Source organism: Amphibalanus amphitrite, unplaced genomic scaffold, assembly GCF_019059575.1.
Source record: "Amphibalanus amphitrite isolate SeventyFive unplaced genomic scaffold, NRLGWU_Aamphi_draft 000626F_arrow, whole genome shotgun sequence".
NCBI classification, from domain to species: Eukaryota; Metazoa; Arthropoda; class Thecostraca; order Balanomorpha; family Balanidae; genus Amphibalanus; species Amphibalanus amphitrite.
Window position 1 is genome coordinate 160669 of NW_024882120.1, and position 27917 is coordinate 188585.

Below are 27917 nucleotides of genomic sequence, written 5' to 3' on the forward strand. Positions count from 1 at the left end.
TCGCTAGGAACAGCGGAGATCCCAAAAAGTAAACAAAAGTAAAAGTCTAATATATTGAAAACCGGTGAATATTTTTCGGTGAAATTTGGTAGATATTCGTTTTCGCTCTTTCTGAACCGAGTGACATCACTTTCATGCCAATTCATAAACTTTTTTGAAGGTGGGAGGGTCCCTTTAAATAGTACTCGCGTTCAGTGATTTAGTTTAGTCATTTTCAGCGCAGCACCGGCGGTTTCGGCGGATTTTTTTCAGCTTCCAGTAAAGGCTCTTTTGGCAAAGGCGAAGAAGGAAAATTTCGTTCTGAGAAATTTGGCTTTCGTCGGGCAGATTCAGATAAGTCGAAAATTAATATTGATTTGGATGGAGATAAAATGCCTTGGCTCAAATGTTTTTGTCTAATAATGCAATTCCAAGTATGCATGTGCCTCTGTATTGCCGATTTCGTGAAGTGTATCATCATTTCACATGAAGTGTATTATCAAATCCTCCAGCCTCAGGCACTGGTGTAAAAAGTAAAATATTCATGTTGAATGACCCCTAGCAGATAGCAGAACTGAACATACTTCTCATTTTACAATGGACTTTCTTACAATCTTATACCAATTTTACAATACCAATCTTACAACTGATTGTTCATTGCCAAAAAATTGTGAGGCTGTGTGATAGTGGTCACTGGTCAGTCTGGATGCCTCTGCTGAGATGCAAGTGCAACGTAACACATAAGACGCGTTTACATAGGGTTTGTTGCAACTGCAAGCTTATATCTCCGTCCGTGATGTTGCAAAAGATGCCAATGGTGCTTAACAATTTACAAAATGATCCCCTCTAAATATTTGAAGAAAACTGCATAGAAATTATCGCCAAATTAACGAGCTAGAGCCTCGTCAAAAATGCTATGTAAACCGGGTTATTGTGATCGCTCAGGTATTATGACCTTATCCTCGTAGTTTAAAATGATCAGGTAATACATGAAAGATGCTTTCTAAACTTTAATTTACAATGATATGGTCATATAAATTAAGAGGTTTCTTAACAATCCATGCATGAAGACTTGGTCCCTTGAAAAATACCTACCAAATATGTTAATGAATGAAGTTCAGGTGGGTGGCTTTTTGATGTGTTTCTCGAAAAATTTCAAAGCTTAAAATGATTGAGTGCCTAGGTACTGCTTTTATGAGTTTAAATATCTTAATTGTCCTTAGGTTTTAGGTGTCTATGTGATTCAAATTTCTTTGTGTTTATCAAAATGATCTGTGCATCTTTTTATTCAATGAGTTGGTTAAGTAAGAAAATGTGCATGTTTTCCACTTTTGCTTTGCACTTTTTTCTACCCTATCTCAGTCATGTAGGAGGTTCTTTGGAGCAAGAGCAATTAAATTCAATTTAATTGAAGCTTGCCTGTGCCTGACCATCTAGTTGCTTTATACTATTCACTATTCTTCCATTTGAAGCCCTCTTCCATATCTACTTTGCAGCATGCTGTAAGATTATAGAGCACTGTTTCATAATTCAGAAACAAGATGTTTTCAGTGGTGCTCATTTCCCAGTATTACTGAAGTCTGAAGCTGAGGTCCACACAATTTTTGAAGACCAAATTTTGTTTCTTGCCATGTCTTTAATGTCCTGAATAAAAATGTTGCTTAACTGTGCAGCAAATATCATGATAATTAGTTCAGGTGAGGTCACCTGACCCAACCTAATCTAATATAACCCAGCATAGCAATTTGTCAGAAGGTTTTAAGTGTTAGGTATGTGCAGGCTTTGGATGTTGGTCCTATTGACATGGAACCATGAAACTCTTTAGTATGATAAGCAAAAGAAAATGGGGTTTCATCCAAACTGTATTTTTCATCCAAACCGTTCCTGATCTCTATTCCTGAACACCTGAGTATACATTGCAGCTGCATCATGCATGTATCTCACAAGATACAATGGATGCATGCAACAATGGTTGCTAGATGGCGTTGCTTATGCTTTGGCTTCAAAGTAAGTAGGTGGCGCTGTTACCAAAGCCCCAATCCTTGCCCCGATCTTTGCCGTATCAAGTGAGCAATTCGCTTTCATAATTGTAGATGCTAAAAGGAGGTATGCAGTGTATGGTGGTATGCCTTATTGTCAATGATTAACGCATAGGTCTTAGGTGACTCCCCCTGATCAGTTGGGTTTCCTAGTGTCGTAAAAGGGAGACCAGAATTACGTAATATATAGTTTACGACACTACGACACTGTCGTAGACTATATATTCCGTGCCAGAAGTAATCAAGAGAGACTAAAAACCTTCATTCTAGGTGTACGAACCGTGGGGGATGAGGTTTGCAGAGCTGAATTGGCTGATATGGGTATAGCGTCGTCGGAAAGGACTTTGTGAATACCTGTTTCGTTCATACATATAAATTAGCAAAGTGTTGTTATTTCAAATTTGGATACCTAGCAAAAAAAGAAACTTTCACTTGTAGCCAACTGCTTGTATTAATTTCATCCACTCTTTGATGCCTGACTAAGCCACTCAATCAAGTACCCATGCATTTGCAAGAAGATATGTTTGGGCTTCAAGGGCTTGTCAACTGCATGCTTTATTAAAATTTGAGCTCAGACCGTGTTGCAATCTCCTACTGTCCCTTAACATTCATTATGCATCTTGCATTTGATTTGATTTCCATGTTACAGGTTTTCTCAACTAACATCAAACATCTTTATCCAAGATGCCCAACCTCTCAGAAAAAGTGGCGATCGTCACAGGCGCCAGCTCAGGCATTGGCGCTGCCACGGCTGAACACTTTGCATCACTGGGTGCGAGGGTGGTGCTGGCTGGACGTAACGAGGATCGTCTGAAGGAGGTGGCCGACAAGTGTCACGCGGCAGGAGCTGCGGCCGATCAGGTCCTCACAGTTGCTGGAGATGTGTGCAGGGAGGAGTACTGCCAGCAGCTTGTCAGCGACACCATCAAACACTTTGGCCAGCTCGACATACTGGTGAACAGCGCCGGCGTTCTGGTCGGAGGCCCACTGGAATCTCTTAGTTTGGAGCAGTACGACAAACAGATGGAAATCAACTGCCGTTCAGTGGTCTGTCTCAGTCAGTTGGCCATTCCGCATTTGGTGAAGACCAAGGGCAACATCGTCAACGTCTCCAGTGTCACGGGGACGAGATCTTTTCCGGGCGTCATGGCTTACTGCATGTCCAAGTCTGCAGTGGACCAGCTGACGCGATGCGCCGCTCTGGAGCTGGCAGACCGTGGGGTGCGAGTCAACGCAGTCAACCCCGGGGTTATCATCACAGAGCTTCACACTCGCTCTGGAATGGGACCCGAGAAGTATAAGAACTTCTTGGAGCACTGCAAGTCGACGCACGCTCTCGGTCGTCCAGGAGAAGTGATGGAAGTGGCCAAGCCGATCGTGTTCCTAGCCTCGGATGATGCTTCGTTCATCACGGGTCAAACGCTGGGAGTGGATGGTGGGCGTAGCGTCATGTGCCCAAGATAGATCGACTTGCCTTCCCGGAACAGTAGTAGTGCTGGGAATGGTTTCATCATTCCCAATGGGCTGTTCTGACGTGCGTTGAATGCACTTGTCTGATGTCGGGTAATTACGTGATGTAGCTGGGAGCGTGATAAGGCTGATGATCGGTGTTATCTTTGATGGGTATGTTTCATTGGGTATTAGTTCTCAGGTATGTTTAATCTAACAGGTACGTTTTTATCAGGTTGTCATGGAAATACGTACGTTTGTGCCTATTTGCGAACGTATTCAGAGTGGCATGGATTTACGATGCTTGGTCTTGACCTGAAGGTATATGAAACAGATTTCTTAGATAAATACACACTAACCGCTTCAAGGAAACAATTTGCGACTTTACTCCTGGCGACAACATTCCTTTTCGTGATTCATACTAAATACCAATTCCTAAGAACACTTCCCACACTGCAAATTCGCCGCCCTTCCTCTCTCGATTTTTTTTTCAGGCTGTTTTGCCTGATGGACTTAAGTTTAAACTTTCAGGCTCAATTGTTTTTGGTGTCAGAAACCATGAGTAGGTTAGAGTTTACATAACTAAGAGTTTTCATTGCGGCTCTGTTTTCGTAAGTACTTTCATAGGCGGCGGAACGTGGGGCATCGTGCCCCCTTGATTTTGCCATTTTAACAGCCCTATGGGCGTTGCATGAAAAGAATGGGACCAAAAGTCGGCAATGCCCCCCCCCCCTTATAATTGAAGGTGTTCAGCCGCTACTGGTTACTTTGGCAAGCACTCGAGTGCCACCCAGGGTATATTGGCTTACAGTGCCACCGGCGTTCCGTGCTTCTTCGTTTGGGCTAGCGCTATAATAGGCCATGTGTCACCTTTAACAGTGGAGAACAACTAGCCTCGGATAATGTCCGTGAAGTTAGCGTCAGCAACAGCAACGAATACAGCGTCGGATTCAGAATCGCTTCAAAAACTGCCATCAGGTCAATTGGGGGACGGGAAACACGAATATGACATTTATTTTGCCCTAGCTCCCTTCCTTCATCCCTTAATCGTCCCTTAAAGGATGGGGCGCGTCAAAAGTGCCCCAAGGCTTCGTCTGATCGCCAAAATAATGGTCGCAATCGATTCCTCGGGTCAATATCTAACCTCAGTCGAAGGTTCCAGACCTGTGCCTCCTATCCTTCATCCCTTAATCGTCCCTTAAAGGACGGGGCGCGTCAAAAGTGCCCCAAGGCTTCGTCTGATCGCCAAAATAATGGTCGCAATCGATTCCTCGGGTCAATATCTAACCTCAGTCGATGGTTCCAGACCTGTGCCCTCTATCCTTCATCCCTTAATCGTCCCTTAAAGGACGGGGCGCGTCAAAAGTGCCCCAAGGCTTCGTCTGATCGCCAAAATAATGGTCGCAATCGATTCCTCGGGTCAATATCTAACCTCAGTCGAAGGTTCCAGACCTGTTCCTCCTATCCTTCATCCCTTAATCGTCCCTTAAAGGACGGGGTGCGTCAAAAGTGCCCCAAGGCTTCGTCTGATCGCCAAAATAATGGTCGCAATCGATTCCTCGGGTCAATATCTAACCTCAGTCGAAGGTTTCAGACCTGTGCCTCCTATCCTTCATCCCTTAATCGTCCCTTAGAGGACGGGGCGCGTCAAAAGTGCCCCAAGGCTTCGTCTGATCGCCAAAATAATGGTCGCAATCGATTCCTCGGGTCAATATCTAACCTCAGTCGAAGGTTCCAGACCTGTGCCTCCTATCCTTCATCCCTTAATCGTCCCTTAAAGGACGGGGCGCGTCAAAAGTGCACCAAGGCTTCGTCTGATCGCCAAAATAATGGTCGCAATCGATTCCTCGGGTCAATATCTAACCTCAGTCGATGGTTCCAGACCTGTGCCTCCTATCCTTCATCCCTTAATCGTCCCTTAAAGGACGGGGCGCGTCAAAAGTGCCCCAAGGCTTCGTCTGATCGCCAAAATAATGATCGCAATCGATTACTCGGGTCAATATCTAACCTCAGTCGAAGGTTCCAGACCTGTGCCTCCTATCCTTCATCCCTTAATCGTCCCTTAAAGGACGGGGCGCGTCAAATGTGCCCCAAGGCTTCGTCTGATCGCCAAAATAATGGTCGCAATCGATTCCTCGGGTCAATATCTAACCTCTGTCGAAGGTTCCAGACCTGTTACTCCTATCCTTCATCCCTTAATCGTCCCTTAAAGGACGGGGTGCGTCAAAAGTGCCCCAAGGCTTCGTCTGATCGCCAAAATAATGGTCGCAATCGATTCCTCGGGTCAATATCTAACCTCAGTCGAAGGTTCCAGACCTGTGCCTCCTATCCTTCATCCCTTAATCGTCCCTTAAAGGACGGGGTGCGTCAAAAGTGCCCCAAGGCTTCGTCTGATCGCCAAAATAATGGTCGCAATCGATTCCTCGGGTCAATATCTAACCTCAGTCGAAGGTTCCAGACCTGTGCCTCCTATCCTTCATCCCTTAATCGTCCCTTAAAGGACGGGGCGCGTCAAAAGTGCCCCAAGGCTTCGTCTGATCGCCAAAATAATGGTCGCAATCGATTCCTCGGGTCAATATCTAACCTCAGTCGAAGGTTCCAGACCTGTGCCTCCTATCCTTCATCCCTTAATCGTCCCTTAAAGGACGGGGCGCGTCAAAAGTGCCCCAAGGCTTCGTCTGATCGCCAAAATAATGGTCGCAATCGATTCCTCGGGTCAATATCTAACCTCAGTCGATGGTTCCAGACCTGTGCCTCCTATCCTTCATCCCTTAATCGTCCCTTAAAGGACGGGGCGCATCAAAAGTGCCCCAAGGCTTCGTCTGATCGCCAAAATCAGACGTACGCGACCATTATTTAGGCGATCAGACGAAGCCTTGGGGCACTTTTGACAAGCCCCGTCCTTTAAGGGACGATTAAGGGATGAAGGATAGGAGGCAGAGGTCTGGAACCTTCGACTGAGGTTAGATATTGACCTGAGGAATCGATTGCGACCATTATTTTGGCGATCAGACGAAGCCTTGGGGCACTTTTGACGCGCCCCGTCCTTTAAGGGACGATTAAGGGATGAAGGATAGGAGGCACAGGTCTGGAACCTTCGACTGAGGTTAGATATTGACCCGAGGAATCGATTGCGACCATTATTTTGGCGATCAGACGAAGCCTTGGGGCACTTTTGACGCGCCCCGTCCTTTAAGGGACGATTAAGGGATGAAGGATAGGAGGCACAGGTCTGGAACCTTCGACTGAGGTTAGATATTGACCCGAGGAATCGATTGCGACCATTATTTTGGCGATCAGACGAAGCCTTGGGGCACTTTTGACGCGCCCCGTCCTTTAAGGGACGATTAAGGGATGAAGGATAGGAGGCACAGGTCTGGAACCTTCGACTGAGGTTAGATATTGACCCGAGGAATCGATTGCGACCATTATTTAGGCGATCAGACGAAGCCTTGGGGCACTTTTGACGCGCCCCGTCCTTTAAGGGACGATTAAGGGATGAAGGATAGGAGGCACAGGTCTGGAATCCTAGACTGAGGTTAGATATTGACCCGAGGAATCGATTGCGACCATTATTTTGGCGATCAGACGAAGCCTTGGGGCACTTTTGACGCGCCCCGTCCTTTAAGGGACGATTAAGGGATGAAGGATAGGAGGCACAGGTCTGGAACCTTCGACTGAGGTTAGATATTGACCCGAGGAATCGATTGCGACCATTATTTTGGCGATCAGACGAAGCCTTGGGGCACTTTTGACGCGCCCCGTCCTTTAAGGGACGATTAAGGGATGAAGGATAGGAGGCACAGGTCTGGAACCTTCGACTGAGGTTAGATATTGACCCGAGGAATCGATTGCGACCATTATTTTGGCGATCAGACGAAGCCTTGGGGCACTTTTGACGCGCCCCGTCCTTTAAGGGACGATTAAGGGATGAAGGAAGGGAGCTAGGGCAAAATAAATGTCATATTCGTGTTCCCCGTCCCCTAATTGACCGGATGGCAGTTTTTGAAGCGATTCTGAATCCGACGCTGTATTCGTTGCTGTTGCTGACGCTAACTTCACGGACATCCTCGGATAGTCGATGGTCCAGGCTATTCGGATCGGGGTGAAGCGCGAGAAGTTTCCTAATATCGGCGAGGTTGAAACTTGAAAAAAAACATCTTTACGCTGATGTGAACCTCACAGATTCTTACTCCTTCACATAGGCTCTCGGTCGTCCAGGAGAAGTGATGGAAGTGGCCAAGCCGATCGCGTTCCTAGCCTCGGATGATGCTTCGTTCATCACGGGTCAAACGCTGGGAGTGGACGGTGGGCGTAGCGTCATGTGCCCAAGGTAGATCGACTTGCCTTCCCGGAACAGTAGTAGTGCTGGGAATGGTTTCCTCATTCCCAATGGGCTGTTCTGGCGTGCCTTGAATGCACTTGTCTTGATGTAGGGTAATTACGTGATCTAACAGAGACCGTGATAGGGATGGTGCTTGATGTTATCTTTTATGGGGATGTTTCATTGGGTATTAATTTTCAGGTATAATGTGATGTTATATTTTAATCGGTTTGCCTTGAGAACACCTTTAGTTGTATCTGCGAAGGTATTCAGAGTGACATGAATTTACGATGATTGTTCTTGATCTGCATTATATAAAATGGATTAATTAATTAAATGTAAACTAATCACTTCAGAGAAACAATGTGTCTTTGCTCCTGGTGGCAAATTTCCTTTTCGTGGTTCATATTTTATACGAATTGTGAATAAGGGTTGCCACACTGAATGGCGAATTAGCCGCCCTTCTCCTCTCGAATTTTTTTTCGGGATGTTTCGCTTGATTGACTTAAGAAGGTCACAACTTTCAGGCTCTGAGTGGTGTCATTGAGTTTTCATCGCGGCTCTGCCTTCGTAGTTACTTTGACAAGGATTCGAGTGCTACTGGCGTTCCGTGCTACTTTGTTTGGGGTAGCGCTATAATAGGCGACTGTGTCACCCTCAACAGTGGAGAACAACTAGTCTCGGATAGTCGATGGTCCAGGCTTTTCGGATCGGGGTGAAGCGCGAGAAGTTTCCTAACATCGGCGAGGCTGGAAGTTGAAAAAAACATATTTACGCTGATGCGAACCTCACAGATTCTTACTCCTTCACATAGGTACTCTACGTTGACCCCTTAGTTCCACTGTCCGTTGGCCTGAAGATAACGGTTTAAGGTGAATAGAACTGTCAACGGCTCAATCATACTCAACAAAAAGATAAATCGCTGCCGCTCTTGAAGCTTGCAATCGGATCATGACTGATCACTTAGGGGCTTTAGAAGTTGATGCGATCTTTGTTTTTGCAGGGTTGACTTTCACTTTCCTTACGCCAATAGCTCTTTCCTCAAGATGCCGAACCTCTCAGGAAAAGTGGCGATCGTCACAGGCGCCAGCTCAGGCATTGGCGCTGCCACGGCTGAACACTTTGCATCACTGGGTGCGAAGGTGGTGCTGGCTGGACGTAACGAGGATCGTCTGAAGGAGGTGGCTGACAAGTGTCACGCGGCAGGAGCTGCGGCCGATCAGGTCCTCACAGTTGCTGGAGATGTGTGCAAGGAGGAGTACTGCCAGCAGCTTGTCAGCGACACCATCAAACACTTTGGCCAGCTCGACATACTGGTGAACAGCGCCGGAGTTCTGGTCGGAGGCCCCCTGGAATCTCTTAGTCTGGAGCAGTACGACAAACAGATGGACATCAACTGCCGTACGGTGGTCTGCCTTTCTCAGTTGGCCATCCCGCATCTGGTGAAGAGCAAGGGCAACATTGTCAACGTCTCTAGCGTCACGGGGACGAGATCTTTTCCGGGCATCTTGGCGTACTGCATGTCCAAGTCTGCCATGGACCAGCTGACGCGTTGCGCCGCTCTGGAGCTGGCAGACCGTGGAGTGCGAGTCAACGCTGTCAACCCCGGAGTCATCATCACAAATATCCACACTCGCGCCGGCATGACTCCCGAGAAATATCAGGAGTTCCTGGAACACTGCAAGTCGACGCACGCGCTTGGTCGTCCTGGTGAAGTGATGGAGGTGGCCAAGCCGATCGCGTTCCTGGCCTCGGATGATGCTTCGTTCATCACGGGTCAAACGCTGGGAGTGGACGGTGGACGCGGTGTCATGTGCCCAAGATGAATTCATGTCCTATCGGGACACAAGTGTTGTGAATTGTTTTCACTAGTTTCGCTGTCAGGTATCTACTACCTCACCTGGCAGGTTATATGGATCTTCAACATTAGGAAATGAAAAGTTCCGAAGAAGATACTTGCTATCTCTTTGCTTGTGTGAGCTTCCTTGCAAGTTGGCTTTGCATCAGCATGGGATTGCCATGTGTTTCATTTATTTTGAGGCCCATCTTGAGTTAGCGTTGAACGTAATGGAACAGTGGGTCTTTGCTTTGTTGCTTTCGTAACTAGACGTCCTCGATTTGCGAGGATATGTATATTGTAGGTGAAATGCCTGGTAGCATTTGAAACAAGGATGGACATTTATGTTTCAGCTTTTTTTTGCCGTGATCCTAATTTTTGATCGATGTGTGCTGATTTGCTTGATGCCTATACGCTTTTGAGCGACTACGAATAGAAAGTTTCTGAAGTCAGTTTTATAAACAGCTGCAGGTGTCTTACACTTCTTTTTTTTTAATGGCCTCATTGACTTCTCGGTAATCTTTCCCGACTTCCTCTAGGGTGTCTTTTTATGGTCAAAGTCCTCCAGCAGTTGAAATTAGACAGGCTGCTTTCGTCATGTAATAAAGGCTGTGGATTCCGATAACACCATGACTGTATTTGCCACTACCAATCAACTCGAGAGAGGAACGTCTGGAGGCGTGGCGATAGCAGTTTGATTATGTATGGCCGCTACCGAATCACTATTAAACAATAATCCACGCATCTTGCTATCTCACTCGCAAAATGTTCCAACACAATTCACAATGCACGCACCTCGTCCCATACACGCATGCTTCGCAACACGTCAGTAGTTCCTTGACTCTAGTACATCAACATGTAACTAACTACGTTACTGATTGGTGCATTATGGTACAGCGGCATCCATTTGATTAGCTGCCAACGCGATATATCTCATACAAGTAAAACGCGTCAAAAATTCAGTTTTTTCGGAATAACTCCATTTAGAGTTACGGAATGCAGTTCGATTCACGATACCAGCGCAACGTTTGATCATACGATTGTCTTTCACGTTAGCAGAGCACATCAGTAAAACTCGGAGCAGCCTTCCGGTAAGCACATCCATTCGCCAGGGGCCTACGCTGGGTCCGTAACTCCAGCAGAGCCCTGCTGCGTTGCATGCATCATTACAGGAGGCTTATCAGTCAACATGCATACATTTTCTTGCGATCATGATCAAAGCAGGAGCATAAATCAAACAGTGATCAAACTGCCGGCCCCAGAAGCATCACAGGGCGTGTTATGATCATGCATAGATGCATTGTCCAGCCATTGACTTTTCCGGGTTAATCAGACGAGATGGATAAACATTCACGCATTCACTAGTAAACGAGTAGTTAAATGTCTACAAATCATTGTAGTGGCTGAAACATTGGAATGGCTATCCGTGCCTCAACTGCCTACACTCCCATTAAATGCAATTACCTCACATTTCATGCGTTCCTCATCGCAGTTTCAGCAGCAGAATGCCCTACGAGTTACGTCCTACTCTCCTGTACTGGCATCCCAGATCACATGCCTTAATTAATCCCTTCATGATTAATCGCATCACCAATAGAATTATCCCAACGCCTCGCTTCCCTTTCACACACCACACATTTTGAACATCGCCAAACGATTCACTAGCACTCGTCCTCTCCACCGGTTTCTCCATACACATCCTAATCAACATCCACATAAGCCCACCGGTTTTCTCACGCACATCTTAATGCCACCTACTTCACTCTCGCCCACACGCCCTAATCACATGAACTGCGGTTACATCGCCCGCTCTTCGCGCTTCTCTTCTCGCTATTCACTCCGCTTCCTCCCGCTATTCTCTCTTCTCTCAGAGTTGCGTATCGACCATCTCGCCGGGTTGCTCCAGCGACTGCTTTCTCTCCCTCAGCGCCTTCTGCAGCTTCTTCCTCGGCCCCAGCGGCACCTCCAGCTCGATGAGGTCCTCCTCGGTCAGTAGCTCCAGCGCGGTGAGGTCAATCTGCTCCCTCACAAAGGTTGGGATGAACTCGGGAATTCCGGCGGATGTCAGGAACAGATGGAGAGCGGAGGTCTCGGGGTCCGGCTCCTGAGCCTCGTCATCTGAGGGAATAGACGTGGGAGAGGTTGGTCAAATAACGTCAAATGTATATAAAGAAGAGAGAAACCGAGAACGAAGGATATGATAGCAAACTTGGGCAAACTGGGTATATTTTTCATGCTCGAATGATTCTGAAACTGTAAAATGACTATCATGGCCGTAATAATTATGCGTAACGATTCTTCGGCATTTTACAATAAGATGCGTCGTATAATTATATATATTTGTTGATGAATTGATTTACAATGCATTGTTGCCATGAAAGGCTTTCTTGGTAATGCAGTTGTACTTAGGGATTCGAGGGGCTTTCTAAGAAAGCCCCTCGAAACCATTTTATGTATACGCTTGCACGAAATTGTGCGAATCCAAAGAGAAGCAAAGCACAAGTGCTTCGAATCCAAAGAGAAGACAAGTGCTTTGCTTCTCTTTGGATTTGCACAATTTCGTGCAAGCGGATACATAAAATGGTTTCGAGGGGCTTTCTTAGAAAGCCCCTCGAACCCCTAAGTACAATTCTAAATCAGATGCATTATTCAAAAGGCACATATGTAAAAGCATGCCTCGTAGCGCCATTGTCGAGCTGAGTCAGGCTCTATGGGCTCACCGCTGGGTAGGTCCTGTTCATCGAAGGGGTTCTCCTTTCCGTTGAGACTGCCGGCAGAGCCGATGCTGTCCTCCTGCCCTGGCCGTGCAGAGTCGTCACCTAGTTGGTTCAGATTCGGCATCATACCCCTGTCGTGGAAACGGGCAGAGCGTCATTGAATGATATCACGGGTACAGGGGTCATCACATGTAGCCACTAGGAGAAACGTCATCAAGATAATTCCAGGGACTGGTGTCATCATTAACTAATTAACCATCACAAGGACAAGGCGTCATCATCTTATCATGTAGGTACCGATGCAAGGACGAGATTCCTTACATATAAGATATGTTACCTAGATTGGGATGCTAAACAGCATAACAATTATCCGCCTTTTGCATGGTTTAGATGTGTCATACATATTCGTTGGATATGTGATCGCCGAACCTTATAAATCATCACCAAGCGAAGAAAGCTGTTGCTAATATGATGTGACTACTGACTGTACAAACAAAGTGCCCAATGGTTTCCGCTGACACTGGCTTGTGACGGCAAGTTTAAGACTGCTGACATTGAGATCCTACGTTACTGTATTTTCCGTCTGAAAGCTCGACTGACTAATGTGATGTTAGGACGTTAGCGACTAGCGAGTGTCTCTAGACGTAAACGCGTGCGTGAAGGTGTTGGCGAACTGCTCAGGACGTTAGCAAGTGACAAAAAAACGTTAGCGAACAACCCAGGACGTTAGAAAGAGTCTTACGGCGTCGAGAAGTGACTCAGGACGTTGACAAATGACTCAGGATGTTGACTAGTAACTCGGGACGTTGACGAATTGTTCAGGATGTTGGCTAGTAATTCAGGACGTTGGGAAGCAGCTGAGGACGTTGACAAGTGTCTCAGGACTTTGACAAATGTCTCAGGATGCTGACGAACCTGAAGGCGACGCTGCCGAAGCCCGGTCGGTCGAAGAGGTCTCCTCCGGTAGTTTTGCGCCCGAACTCGACGTCCGCGAGCTTCCCGCGACGACCTGGGGTCACAAGGTCAGGGACCTGAGGTCAGAGGGCGCCTAGACTGCGTTTGGGAATGAGATACGGTAAATGTCATGCGGTGCTGTTGCGTGTTGACCACAACAAAAAACAACGCCACAACTTATGCAATAGGTATGTGAACAGTTTTCCAGATGCGTCCGAACGAACACCTATCTCAAGACTTGAAATAATGCATCTAAAATATCGCAAATATGTTTCCCTCACCGCTTCACCAATCGTGCTTTTACAATGCAACATTTCATTGTGAAGAGAAAAATATGCATTACCAAACTCTGTTTTATGTTCCAAGCTTTTGCACTAAAAGATGAAGACTGCGACAAAATGAGAGGCATTAGGGTAAAGCTCCGATCAACTTCAGCTTCTTACTTGGTTCGTCGGAGCCGGCACCGTCTTTCGTGTCGTATTTGTTGGCATAGGTAACACCAGACACCTGTTGGCAATGTCAGTCAGTGTTATCGTTGACAGGTCGAGTGCGTATCAGTTCATTGGTGCCTTATCTGGGTTCTGTGCCGCACATTTCAGTAGCATTTAGTCTTTTATGTAGAAACGTAACTTACATAAAAGTCTGCACAGTAAACGTGTGTCGATGACTAGTGTACTAGTGACTAGTGTACAATATGCATATGGCACATATGTATACATATACATAGAATGCATATGCATTTCAGTTCAGGACATTACTAATGCCAGGACGGCTGTATCGACAATCTAAATTTGCAGGTCACCACCAAATGATAAATAACAAAAAATAAATAAGGCGGCGACCTGGGAATTCCCTCTGCGACCTGCCGCATTGTTTTAAAGAAAACCTATCAAAAAGTATCTTTCTAAGCACTACCACGGGTTCAATAAAAGGCAGAATGTACGGTGGAGTTGCGGTCCTCGAACTTGTTGTTGCGCTGTTGCAGCCTACGGTTGACGCCGCCCGGCAGGTTCTTGTTCCGGTTGGCTGTCGTGTGTGATGAGAAATTCGGAGCCTGGCTCACCGGCTGGCGAAAGGAAAGAGAAAAACGTCAAAAAGGAAGGCTTTCGAGACGCTTCAGGGTATCATTGACATCTATAGATTTGACTCGCATTTCATCTGCATCTCCCTGTCAATCGAACGGCGAAGATGAAATCAGAAATTTAGATGAACTTAAGACACTCGGGCGGCTTAAAACCACAGTGAATGAAATGGACTCAATTGGTTCAAATGTGTATTTGTGACCACTTCTTCCGCCTGCTTCCGCCTATCCCATATGCATCAAGCAGCATCTTTACGACGGACTTACTGACACACACATCCCAACCCGGAACACCTTCCCACCTGCATGCTCTGTGTCTGGAGCTTTTTGCCGAGCAGGCCGGCCGTGCCTCGAGAGATGGTTGCCATGAGCTTTTTTGGCCCTTTTGGCGGAGGGGCGCTGGTTGCCGCTGAAGAATCCCCATTCTCTCCCGCGCCGGCACTCTCAGACTGCTGTCGTTGCAGACGCTGCTCCTCCTGTTTACACATCATGGGAAAAGGGTTAGTCAATGATGGGGTACAGTTGACTTACTACAAAATGATCTCCAACTTCTCAGAGGCAAACAGTTGACTTGAGCCCTATGTCGTGCCGTTTATCGCACAATTAATTTTGTCTATGGTGAGCATTGGGTCAATTCCAGTGTCACAAAGCCCGAGTGATGCGCCACAACCTATCTCTCCAAGCAAATGATTGCCTGTGAAAGGTGGGACATTAGTCAACTGAACAACTTCTCTTTTGAGCATTTCTCTTGTGTGGGAGAAAATAATGAGTTTTATTCGTGGCGAGGCTTACTTTGGCGGCCTTTTTGTCGATCTTCTTCTGCTGTTTGTCGTACTCCTTGACCCTCTTCTCTGCTTCCTTCTCCGCCTTCATCTTCAGCGAAAGAACAACCTGAAGAGGACCAAAAATGGGCTTTTAATAAAAATTCGCGTTGTACATAAAACTAGTATCATCATGCACTCGCTCAAAAAGGAGGCTTGAACAATGCCGTCCCTAAAAATTAAATATCGACTTCCAAGTTCCAGACTAATGAGCGCGGAGAAAAATGTCAGTGATTCTCAGTCCCTTTATCCATCTCGTCTACTTGAATATTAAAAATATTAGTTCGTCTCTATTTCCCTTTCTCTCCCCCTTCATTTCAATAACCATTAAAAAAAAAAATAGAATCCTGTGATAGTAATGGCCATTATTCTTGCTCTCCTCCAACTACCTAACCTTCTAATTTCCTCCCAAACAAACCCAACTCTCCTCGTTCACTTTACCTTCTTATTGAGCGCCTCCTGTTTGGCAATGACCGTGTCCAGGAAGCGCAGGATTTCGTCACGTCCGCGGATTGCCGCCAGGTCCTTGCACGTGTGGAAGTCGTTGTCGAGCGCCCACAGGTTGGCGCCGAAGTTGACCAGGAAGCTGACGCAGTTGAGGTGCCCCTTGGCGGCGGCGCAGTGAAGCGCCGTGTTGCCATAGTTGTCACATTTGTCCGGATCGCCGCTGTGGGTATGAAGAGAGGGTCAGTCAGGATGAGAGCAGACGTGAGACAGGTGGTGTTGGTATCACGTGGTGAACGTGGTGAAGGCAGAAGAGAGAGAGAGAGAGAGAGAGAGAGAGAGAGAGAGAGAGAGAGAGAGAGAGAGAGAGAGAGAGAGAGAGAGAAAGAAAGAAAGAAAGAAAGAGAAAGAAAGAGAGAGACAGACAGACAGAGACAGACAGACTTGTGCAGCAAATAGCAACGGATCAAACAACCTAAAATCACAATTAAATCGCAATACCTACTATAAATAACTAGATCAAAAACATCAAAGCGTGTAATTATAATGTACGATAACCCCGTTTATATACGTGCACCAAAAGCAATGCATCGTGCTTCGCTGGGTGCACTGCGCCCTTTCGCCGCTGGCTCTTACAAAAGAGACCTTATCAGTCGGCGTACGATAGTGCTATCGAGTCAGACAGCGTCAGGCTGATGGCTATGTGGATGGATTAGCGACGCTGTAGGGTTATTATACTGGCCACATGATAGAGAGTGGCATTTGTCGCCGGTTAGTACAGGACAGAACAAAAGGAGAGAGTGGGACAGAGCAGGAGTAGGTACATGTGTCTGAGCATAGAAAACTGCATGTACTCGTAGATCAAGCAGGGTCTGATGCAGATCAGAGATGCGTACACAGAAATGGAAAAGAAGTACTGTGGGGGGGGGGACATCAACGATTCGACTACTGAGTTACTGAGCAAATGTCCACTGTCGTGCATCGAAATCGATGCATAGTTTTGGCTCAGACAAACCGGTCGTAGCTCTTTGCAGAGACTAGATTCTTCTAGCTTAGCGTCGGAAATGAGCAGCATTACTACCTGCAGTGCCCTGAGAACACTGCTCAAGTAATTATTGGTTAGACGATGCCCGGGCTGCAAAAACAATACAAGTGGCCACCGTTTGACGGCTTTCTCTTACTTCGCTTCCTGTGGAGAATGAGTGGTGGGAACTACAGAAGCGCTCCGAGTTTTTGCCAGTGTCCTAATGAAGTGTTCACATTGGAACACAGCTCATTATGTGAGTGTAAAATACAGGCGCATTCACGAGGGAGCGAGAAGGCGAAACGTCGGATAATTAAACGTACTCTTACCAAAAGGCTCGGGTCAGTGAGCGTTTAGTTACTTCACAAGGAATCGGAATGTTGTCTAGGACGATATATTAATGTCACACAATTGCAATGGTTCGCGACAGTTCATAACGTTGTGACGTCTAATGACCTTCTGTGACGTCTTACGTATTACCATAGTATTACACGTATTACATACATATAGTGTAGCATATGTATAACCGATTTATTTCGATAATTTGACGAAATCATGTCATTATCTGCGTTTAGGTCCATAGGAAGCCATATCCATTTGACATTTCGCGTAACGCTTTAGACATCACACATTATGTCATGACATCACACGATGTACCGTGACCTGTCCCTCCATGACGTCATATGATGTGTGACGTCAGCAGTATCGCTCTGCCTCGTGGTCACGTGTTGTGCACATGGTGTGCACTACGCATAACACGTGACCCAGCGCTGTCGGGAGACATGAAGTACCGTTAGGGTCTGGTTGTGCCTAGTGCGGTACTGAGTGCCCGTCAGTATGAGCTGGCACGCATACCTTGGGTTTGACTCCATGAAAAGAAGTGGTTTCCAGCATTTTTATTTTTTGGGCTAATACCTACCTTCCTAAGGTCGAACTCATTTTAATAATTCAGAGTTCAGACCCACCCTTGATCGAGGAGAATCATTCGAAGTTCAAAGATCTCCCGTAACAACTTCGATTCACCGTAGGTCGTAACCCCAATTTCAATTTCCAACAATATCAGTTGCATGTGTTTTACCAGGCCTGCCTGAGACTTTTTCAAGCTGAGTGGTGCTCGCGGACCACAGAAGAGGGAGAGAGGGGAGAGGAGAGGGGGAGGACGGAGATCGCCTAACGCACTGGACCGGAAGTCCTCTCTCCGGTCCGCTCCCACGCACCTCCCCTCCTCTCCCCTCCTCTCCCCTCCCCTCGCCTCTCCCTCTCTCCCTCTCCAGTGCCGGCACGGTGAGAACGACATGCTCATTGTTCACTGTTCAGAATTGTCGAGAGGGTGGAAGGTAGGGAGAGAGAGGTGAGGGAGAGAGAGACAGACAGACAGACAGACAGACAGACAGACAGACAGACAGACAGAGACCAGAGACCAGAGACCAGAGACCAGAGACCAGAGACAGAGACAGAAAAAGAGAGCGGACAATGAGAAGGAAGAGATTGGAGGCCGGGCTGGATTAGGGTCGCAGCTGGTGATCTTATACTTAAACTTTATATAAACGCGCTAAAAGCAACACTTCTGAAATAGTGCGTGATGGCTAACTCCTGACCTGAGTTTTCAGTCAACACCGTTTCGGTTTCAGCCAACCGCGTCACCCGTCCCGTCCTCAGCAGCTTTTCGTTATTAGCTTTGCCCCAGCGCGTTCACCACTCACCTCCACACTCACACAAAGGGGAAAGTATTCAGCTCAGCCGTGAACCCCCTGACTGCCCTCGCGACACTATCATCCGCGGTCAAATCATAGATCACTGAAGGGATCACGGACTGGATCGCGGAACGGATCACGGATCATTGAAAGGATCACGGATCACGGAACGGACCATCAGAACGAATCCCAGGCAGTACTAAACTGACGCATGAACTCATAGCTGCATTGGAAGGTGGACACCATGCACCAGACAAGTCTGACTTACGCTTCAGCTTCGACACTACCATCAGTTGAAGGAAACACCGGACCAACCAAGTTCTTTTGAAGTCGATCATTTTGGTTAATATTGCGAGCTACCTTATCTGTAAGAATCTTGGGCAACCCTACCTGAAATGACGTCATCGCAGTAACAAGTGACGTCACATCCACTTCCAAACCACACCAACTTACCCGCGCCCGACGATGAGCCTCAGGGCATCCAGGTGTCCCTCGTGGGCAGCCCACAGGGTCGGCGTCATGCCATCCTCGTCCTGAGAGTTACAGTCGCGCTTACTGGCCTCATGAAGGAGGTCCAGGTAGCCGTCACGAGCCGCCCTGCCGGTCAAGGGGCAGAAAATGTCACGAAAAAGACACGTTCACGACAAAGTCAAATTCACGACAAGGGCAAAGTCAGGGAAAGTTCATGGTCACTTGCAAAAGGTCAAAGTCACGAAAAGGTCACGGTTGCATCCTCCAAAAGACGCGACCATGAAAAGGTCACGGCTACTAGTAAAGGCGGCCTCGGGTCATCCGTAGGCCAAGTTCATTCATATAGCAACATCGTGCACAGCGGATGTATACATATGCTCATGCACAAGACAAGATTATGTAACTGTTGTGGGCTTTGTAGATCACTAAGTCTAAGAAAGCAATTTCTTGAGGCAAGTGTATAAAAAAGAAATTGAATGCATGCATAAGTTGGAGAACGAAACAACAGAAAATAGCACGAAGCAACACTTCAGATGCTGCAAATTGAATTCGTTTCCAAATTGCACAGCTTAGAAAAAATATGTAGGTTTTTTATCCACAACAAAAGGAAACAAGGAGCGAACTCTTCTTCCTCCGTTTCCGGCGACGCTTGCGCAGAGGCTGTTTGTAGACTGTTGTTTGTTTTGTGACGTAGTTGCGTCACTATTGCGTCATCCTGAGGTGACACACGCATTTTGAGACAGTTGGAAAATTGCAAGATGACGAAACAGAGCCCGGAGCCACCTACGTGGCTCGAGGGCAAGGTCAAATGTGGCGGAGCAAGACTCGGTACGCACTATAACCCTGCTATAACCTACATAGCAACAAAGGAGAGATGAGAGGGAGCAGGGCCTAGCATTCGAGGCATTCGCTGTTTGCATATCAAATATTACTTAAGCAACATCTTGGGTCAATTTGGCGAACTTGTGTGAAAGCATGAAACTGTCCATGGCTTGTTTTGCGAACAAGTGATATTAGGTAATTGGCTGATGGGCCAACCCCTACTCCAAAAGCATTTGCGGTCCTTTGGGGTGACGTATGGGTAGTAAACAATTGGGGCTGCTTTGAACACACTGGGCATTGCTTTGACCATTTACTTTACAGAATTTGCAAAATTTATTATGACGCGTTTTGCGTGTGTTGTTACATGTAAGGTTTACATGTGTTTGTAGCCAATCATCGCATTTTCACCAATAAAATTGCAGACTGAAACGTTATCCGCGGGATCCGTCGTTGTCTTCGCTAGGTGACACTGCAAGCTGACCGCTGACCATACATTCCGGATTTGAAGTGCCTCGACAATCAAATAACATGGTGCAAAAGTGAGGGCTTCGTCGCCTCAACGAGATTAAATCCTCCATTGAAGGGCCAAAGTAAACATTACATGGTTCGATTAGATTCTTTTTAGGTAAGCTAGGCACCTCAGATATGTCTCATGGTTCGTAGAGTTAGTTCGACTTTATCCACATACCTACTGCTGCTGTGAATTTGATCGTTTTTTTTTTTGTTTTTTTTTTTAGCTGAGCCGGTAGGCAAGGCGTCCATTCAAAGAAGCTGGAGGAGTGATTAAGAGAAAGTCGGGTTAACTGGCCCAACACTAGGCAAATTACAGCATGTAAATACACGTCGCATTTCAATAATTGACGCCCAACGGCATATCTTTACGAAGCTGAGTCTCGCGGTTACGGCTCTCTTTATTTTTTTTTTTTTTGCTTTTTTCACAGCCCATTGGGACGCCTGTACATCAAACGTGCAGTTATCAATGCACGCTTGTCTCCCTGATCTACCAGTACCAAGTCTAACACCCTACTCTACCATCACAAGCCTCAAAACCATGGCTTCAATAGGTGTAAGATAGCCTCGACCCACTCCAATACGAGCAGTGTGAAGACCCGATGAGTGGCATAGTGTCAACCCCTGGCAGGAGATTGGGACGGGGAGGGGGGAGTAATCGACCCCCACCAAGCGCTCAGGTCGAGATAAGATAGTCACTTGGGGGAGGGAGGGTCGGGGGTAGTTCGATTGGGACTATCTTTGCCGGTCCACCGTCCTTGACGAGCTGATATGGCAGCGGGATGGGGCGATATGGCAGCTCTATTGGGCGATATGGCAGCGCCATCTGACCGATCAGAGAACACACGAGGCGATGCTGGCAATGGCTGAATGGTGCATTGTTTTGCAGGACACGTGGATACCTAAACCTTGTTATATCACTAATACATTTCGGATAGTTTTGTAAAAACCGTGCGTGATTTTAGATGTCTTATGAACATTAGGAATTAGGATAATAGCCGAATCAGATGCTGAGCATTTTTATGTTGCTCAAAAAAGGGACAAACGCATCCTTTGGTAGGAAATGCAGGCAAGGTAAATGTTTTTTAGGAAAACGTAGGTAGCTATCGAGTAAAATGGTAAAAAGTCATTTAATTATTTAATTAATGGTTTTCATAAAGAATGCCGTCCAACGCTTTTTTCGGCTATAGGAAGTTTCAGGATTTGAGATGGAGAGCTTAATGAAGAATGTCTGTAACAACGGGATATGCTTTTATCAAGCCGCTTATAGGTACAGGTAACAAAACATCGCTCGAAATATCCAATGGTTGATCGAGTTTTTATGTGTTCACCCGTCTAAATGCAATTAAATATGCCAAGAAGTGGTTTGGCTGCTTCGGATGAGGCACCATCAGACAGCATACCAAATTTCCGAGCATCACTGATCATAAGTATAGCCCCACCCACCCATCGGTGGGTGGCACCCACCGATAACCTGAACGGGTCGGGCCATCGAACCCACTGGCCGGAAGTTACGGTCCTACTGCTGCTCGTAATTGCGCCAAAATACAGGGACTAGACCAGTTAGTTGCTCCCAAAATAGGCCATGTCGCAATGGCTCGTAGACTTCACCACAAACATTTTGATTACAGATTTGGATTACATTTTGGATAAATAGTTTTAACTGCTTGCTAACTTACCTGAATTCTTGGCAGTCTTCACATATGGCCGTAAGCTAAGCCCATGCAACAGGTTTTCCTTTTTTATAAGAAATGGTGCCACGAACACAGGCATAAAAGCATGACACAAAATAAATGTTTGTGTTCTGCTTCTTCACCATTGACTTCAGAACGTATTCAGGAATTTACAAACAGCTCAATGGTCTAAAACCCGTTCAGCCTCCCCGACCGGTGCCGGGGCATGAACCGTGCGCGACAGTTACCGCCTGAACGCTTCCTAACAATATGCGCCTCTGTGAAGGGGAACATTGAAGGACACGGCTGCGACAGTTCAGATCGAAGCTGGGTCGGATTTAGAACCATTCAGGCAAACAAACCCATTCGAGGGTGAACTCGAGCAAGGAAGCCGTGGTAGACGGTTAGTCATGGGCATTGTGGGGTTGAGATAGCATTAACCCCGCGTAAAACTATGATAAAAAGTTATTCATAACGATAGAGATTGGACAAATGGAACTGTAGCACGCTACATCTTGAACATCTAACGTAGTATCTTTTCGGCACGGCCGGCCCGGTGACGCGCAGCTGAGCAGAGCGCTGCCGCACGCTTCCCTCCCTTGTCATTATTCCCTCCCTCCTCCCACCCGTCCCCAGGTCCACCCTCCCCAATCATTTCTCACTGTACACACAGAATGGGCCGCCATTAAACTCCAATTAAGACAAGCACCTCTGAAGACAGTCACATCAGGATGAGTCATTGGTAGTCATTACAAAGCAGCTGAAGCTACAAGCAAACGTCGGCACACTGTGAGACCACGCGCAGGCTTAAGGCACGTAGCACATTGGGTCTCACGTAGCCATGGTAGCACAACAGTGCGTCTCACTGCAACGGAATCTGCTAAACTTAGCAAAAAGCCTCCGAAACAGACGTAGTTCAGGACGTCTCCACTGCGGACAGAAAGCGCTGTTGTCCGAAACAAACGTAGTTCAGGACATCCCCACCGCGGACAGAAGGCGCTGTTCTACAGACCCTCCAAACCAAGATGACGTCAGTGGGCGGAGCAAGAGTGACGTCACAAGGGGCGTTGCCGGCAGACGAAACGGAAGGAAACAAAAGTTTGAATAAAATGAAACTGAAGAATCAAAATTAAAACTCGAAAAGCACCAACCTTTCGGGGATTGGTTTATGCCAGCAACTACTAAGATGATAAAGCACTCAACACGAAGACGATTCGACGGCCAAAAATTGCAGGCACAGAGGAGCAAGGTGACTAAACAGGACAGAGGGCGCCATCTTACGGCCCCACCCACCAGAAGAAGGCAGAGGAAGATGACGTCGCAAGGGCGTGGCAGTCACCCCTCCCCCCCCCCCAACTATAAAAGGGTGCGCCACCCAACCAGAGGGGGAATCAGAGTCGAGCAGCCGAGAGTCACAGTCCACAGCTGGAGCCGGAGACGCCATCTGGGAGCCACCGTCAGTCCGGGGTCACCCGCGAGAAGCCTCTTCAGTTCGAGTGATCAGAGCCGGAGGACAACCGCCGACGCTTGTGACCACACTGAGAAACTCCAGAATGTGAGTGTTGTTGAAAAGTCTGCTCAATCCCAATCCTTGACCCCCCCCCCCCCTCTGCCCAGCCTGCCGTGCCGTGACGACTGCCAAACATTTTCGGTTGCCATAAAATGCACTCTCAATTGGAATTGGAAAACTTAAATTACTTTGAACTTATTGGTCCAGACACCCTAGTAGCATATTATAGGATCTGAATTGTGAGGTCATGTCAGAGCCGCCAGTAAATACGTTATTGTCAGTTGGAGTTCACGATTAGGCCGGGAGCGAGATGCTAAAATTTGAATAAGCAGCTCATTGTCACGAACGTTGAGATTGATGACATGATGCATGTCAGCATTGAATAATGAATATGTCTTTGTGTTTGGCCAAGCTGGTTCGTTGATTTATTATCGGGGTAGTCAGGTGCGATTAAGATTTGAGGTTGGGAAGTTTGTGAAATTAAGGGTGTAGATTCATGCTGTACTCACTAAAAGTTGCATTGCGAAATCATTGGTAATATTGCTATAGGAATTAATTGCGAAGTCGAAATCAATTATTCAACAGGTAAATACGGCTGAAAGGGAATGTAATGTTTAAGGTGGCGACTGATTCATGCAATCGATCTATGAATATGGCTATGAGTTATGATTTTCGACAGATACGAATGCTTGAGCTTACGGCGGAATTTCTTCTGTTACTTAGGTGCAGAGTTGTGAGCAGTGGTTTGAGGTTGACGGTTTGACACTTTGCGACTTTAGATGGTCACTTTGCGTCATTGAAATTGCGAAATGTCGAGTAACAGGTAGATGTAGAATTGTTTGTGGTTAGAACTAATATGCGACTAATATAGGTACCGATCGTTGTGCTTTTGTAGAATAAATACTAGAAAGGACCATCTTTGTTGGGGAACGATTAAATGTGACAAGGAGTTAAAAAAAAACTTACGTAGAACGGAGCTGATGAGATGTCGAACAGGGAGATATTGTAGCGATATTTTACCAGATTCACACTCACTGACACACCCGGTGAATCTACCCAGCGAAGAGACAACACGCACGAGCACTACACCGCGAGTGATGACGCGCCCATCGGGGCGTGGCCTTGACTGACTGTCGACGCGACGCCAGCCGGCGCGGCGGCCAGTATCGTCGTCCCCGACGCGGGCGTTGAGCCGCCAGAGGGCGCGAGGAGCAGCCACAACAGGGGCAGTGGGTTAGCCGTAATTGGGGGCGCGTGCGGTAGGTGAAGGTCATCGTATAGAAACATGGTTAGTTGTGGAAGTTGCAACGGGATAAGAACGTAAACAGTTAATGCATAATTTTAAATATGACATGCTATATGATATCTAGGACTGCAGTTCGTTTGATGTGCATTGGTTACTGCTAATAGGATGATTTAAATTATATTTTCTATGAAAGGCTAGGGATCCCTATGACAATATTCTGGCACTCTACAAAGATAATTTGTATAGGTAACTAGTAGCCCATCAGAAGCTATCGAACGAGTTTCAAGGAGTCATATCCGTTTGAGCATTCAGTAATTTACTATGATACGGTGGATCACAACCAGACGACAGACCGGTGCGTTTTATTTGGTTCCAGATCTTCTGATCAAATCAAGAGCGATTCAAGGTCTGCTAGGATTGTATACGAGAACTGATGATTAGGTTCACGCGTGCAGCAGCAATTAGGACTTGAGATTACGATTAGCTTTGGATCAATAATGCGTTTCTGTTATTCGCGTTCTTGCGAGTTAGCGCCAATAATTACTCCACCAATATTGGCACAGGGCATTGTGAGGCACAGACGGCTTGTTTGCCCGTCTCCTATGGCGTAACGTTTACCAGCATGACCGTATGAGACACAGATGCACTTCTCATAAACACACGTCCAGACCGGAATAATAAGAGGGACACACCGTCACGTACGCAGGGCATATGCACGTTTTCCGCCAGTGGTTCCGGCTACTGTTAGATTTCCCGCTTAGGTAATACTGGGTAACGAGGCAGTGAGAGGTTTCTATGGCAGAGGGAAGGAGTAGACTGGTACAGTGCAGTCGGAGAGTAAGTTGGAGATATGCCAAAGGTAAGAAGCCGAAGGTCAGGGGTGAGTCACCCAAAGGGCGGATAAGGCAAGCTGTAGTGTCCCGAATAAGTCCTCATACTTATTTTGTAAGGGTACCTTAATCGGTACTGGACAGCCTCAGGGGAGGTAACGATGTACTCCAGGACACGTAAGGCCTTGAAAGTAAATCCCAGGGTTTAAGGATAGTTCCTGAGGAGAGTTCCAGGATATGAACGGTGGTCCCTGGGTCGTGAACGGAGGTGTTACACGCGGACCGGAAGAGGGCATAGGTAATCTCTCCCGGATAGAGAGATAAGTCGGATATAAATCGTGTATGTGTGTACCATAAGTCTATCGGACGTGTAGTGAATCCCATAAATTAGTAGGGTGGATATTTGTGTAATTATTCTGGACGGCCCTGCGATAAGTATCTTTGTCGCCGGTTAGCGGAGCATGCATATGGATTTCGTAAAGAGACATTTATCTCGCCGGGGAGATCGCTATTAGTCCGGCACCTAACACCGTCGGAGGGAATTTGAGGGGCGCTAAATAAATTTGGGTGAATATATGACGAACGAATGTAGAGAGAGGATGAGTGTGAGAATGGTAAAGGATGAATCTTAGGATAAGGCCGATGGGAGTTTAGCGAAGCTCAGTTAGGACAGTCAAACTAATGACCCTCGAGGGCAACTAAACTATAGCAACGCTAATACGAACTAAGTGGGCAATTTTCGTTGGGGAGGCCAGTGATATAGGAATGGGTGACTGGACGAATGATCACATTCAATTAATCAACGTAATTACCACCCATAAGTTTGGCAGTGGTCATCGGGACTTCGAATGCCCTGTCCTTCACCTGCCCAACTGTGCCGCAAACCCAGCTGATCGGATCCCTCTATCCCTAATCCGAGCAGTGAAGAAGCATCTCGTGCATCATGGTCTATACAATGAACAGAATCATCAAGCCTCTAAATTAAAAAGCATCTTCCATCAGATGTATTTGTACGCAAGGTGGATCTGGATACCTACATCTCTATCAGGTGGATCCCATCTATCTCAGGATGTCATCTCTCCCAGGTGGACGTCATCTCAAGATCTCTATCTGGAGGCCCACATCTCTATCAGGAGGATCTCTAGATCACTATCTGGATCTCTCTCTGAAGATCCCTCGCGGGATCTCTTCAACGACTCTCAAGCTCCCCTGTATCACAAGCTCTACTATCGAGTTCATTACAGCAGCAAATTGTTCTCTCTTCGGCTACAACAGCCAAATGACAGTGGACCGCGGTGATTGATGAACCTCAAGATGCAGTTCTCTCTTTCTTTTCTTCATTCCCTTGCTACAGAACGGGAAGGATGAATAGAGGACGATGTGTGACAGATTATGGTTTAAATTGTGATTACTGAAGCATCGTGACGGTTGGCCACAGATTGCGAGTTTTTATTTGGTAGACGCTAGAAAAGAAAACTCAACAAGCCCAACTTCTAAATTGCTTTTGCTCGCCGCTCAAATTATTCCGTCCCTTGAAACATGACACGATCTTTGTTATAACGTTGTCACGGTTTATCTCACATTTGCTATCGTCAATCACTTCAATCTTCTAGCCCTCGAATTTGCCATATATTCAAAACGGAATGAATTTTGCGCATATGTTCACCTTAATGACCTTTTATTCTGTACCAGCCTTCATGAACAGACTCCACCCGCGACTCATGATTCATACGCCCACGAGTCACGACTCCTGCCCGCCTCTTGTTCCTCACGTTTTTTCAATAAATCCCGCTCCCAATGACCAGACCCGATGGACGACATTGCTCGCACTTTAGCACGCGTCCGAGCGTGTAATAAAATGGCAGTTGTCATATAAATAACGCAAATTTTTAGTAATATGCGCTGACTATGAGAATCGTTTGAAAATGATCATCCAAGAAACGCAGTTTCCACAATAACAAAACATCCATCAAATATCCGTCAACCAATTAAAGAATGACCAAAGTTTGAAGCAGGCACAACCCTTACACATATCATGCCCCAACTTATCTCTGACAGCCCCACATGGCAGCCGTTAGGTAAGTTGGGCATACAAGGCACACTTCACCCCCGTACCTCGTCCCACCGGAAGCGACCATTTCCGGTCTACCGGCGACTCACCTATGGAACCTGTCCTCCTCCATGACTGCTGGTGGTTGACCTCTTACCCTGGCTGACCTGTGACTCGCTCCCACCAATCTATCGGCACACCGCCCGCGGCAAGAGACCCACCTCTATAGCCCACACGAGTCTCCTCTCGACTGCCCGAAGCCAGGTGGCGTCACATGCGACCACCCGCGTCGCCTACGGCTTTGGGCAGCCGCCGCTCAGGCACAAAGTCGAGCCGCGGGCGTCGCGCGCCGGATGGGGCGGCCAGGTACGGCGCGGGCGATACGGCTCGTGGCGGTGGGGGGGGGGGAGGGGGAGGGGCCGGATGTGGGAGGAGTGGGTCG

The 27917-nt window shown here is 47.0% G+C and overlaps 3 protein-coding genes across 4 annotated transcripts; 2 read left to right on the top strand and 1 right to left on the bottom strand.

The window, feature by feature from the left end:
• The first annotated feature begins 283 nt into the window (after window positions 1–283).
• On the top strand, window positions 284–10107 carry LOC122363536 (glucose 1-dehydrogenase-like). The gene is made up of 2 exons (XM_043332951.1): window positions 284–333; window positions 8795–10107. Exon 2 carries the CDS (start codon window positions 8838–8840, stop codon window positions 9615–9617), a length of 780 nt encoding a protein of 259 aa, XP_043188886.1. The 5' UTR covers window positions 284–333; window positions 8795–8837; the 3' UTR covers window positions 9618–10107.
• LOC122363535 (glucose 1-dehydrogenase-like) lies at window positions 381–8149 on the top strand. 2 transcript variants are annotated; one of them, XM_043332950.1, is made up of 3 exons: window positions 381–512; window positions 2668–3350; window positions 7673–8149. In XM_043332950.1, the coding sequence occupies exons 2-3, from the start codon at window positions 2703–2705 to the stop codon at window positions 7802–7804; spliced, it is 780 nt and encodes a 259-aa protein (XP_043188885.1). In that variant the 5' UTR covers window positions 381–512; window positions 2668–2702; the 3' UTR covers window positions 7805–8149. The 2 variants fall into 2 exon arrangements, with proteins under 2 accessions (XP_043188885.1, XP_043188884.1); XM_043332949.1 differs by lacking the exon at window positions 7673–8149 and having other exon boundaries at window positions 393–512; window positions 2668–3842.
• A 137-nt stretch (window positions 10108–10244) lies between the features above and the next one.
• On the bottom strand, window positions 10245–27737 carry LOC122363534 (Usher syndrome type-1G protein homolog). The gene is made up of 10 exons (XM_043332948.1): window positions 27586–27737; window positions 18817–18960; window positions 15643–15868; window positions 15173–15271; window positions 14683–14856; window positions 14243–14365; window positions 13743–13806; window positions 13261–13354; window positions 12349–12476; window positions 10245–11746 (listed from the first exon to the last, which is right to left on the bottom strand). The coding sequence occupies exons 1-10, from the start codon at window positions 27606–27608 to the stop codon at window positions 11496–11498; spliced, it is 1326 nt and encodes a 441-aa protein (XP_043188883.1). The 5' UTR covers window positions 27609–27737; the 3' UTR covers window positions 10245–11495.
• Between the last annotated feature and the right edge of the window lie 180 nt (window positions 27738–27917).

Coding starts and splice junctions, on each gene's coding strand:
- LOC122363536 (XM_043332951.1), top strand. CDS start 8,838: ATGCCGAACCTCTCAGGAAAAGTGGCGATCGTCACAGGCGCCAGCTCA.
- LOC122363534 (XM_043332948.1), bottom strand. CDS start 27,608: ATGGAGGAGGACAGGTTCCATAG. Junction 15,869..18,816: donor AGGCTCATCGTCGGGCGCGG/GTAAGTTGGTGT, acceptor TCATACCCACAG/CGGCGATCCGGACAAATGTG. Junction 14,366..14,682: donor TCCAGACACAGAGCATGCAG/GTGGGAAGGTGT, acceptor TCCTTTCGCCAG/CCGGTGAGCCAGGCTCCGAA.
- LOC122363535 (XM_043332950.1), top strand. CDS start 2,703: ATGCCCAACCTCTCAGAAAAAGTGGCGATCGTCACAGGCGCCAGCTCA. Junction 3,351..7,672: donor AGCACTGCAAGTCGACGCAC/GCTCTCGGTCGT, acceptor TCCTTCACATAG/GCTCTCGGTCGTCCAGGAGA.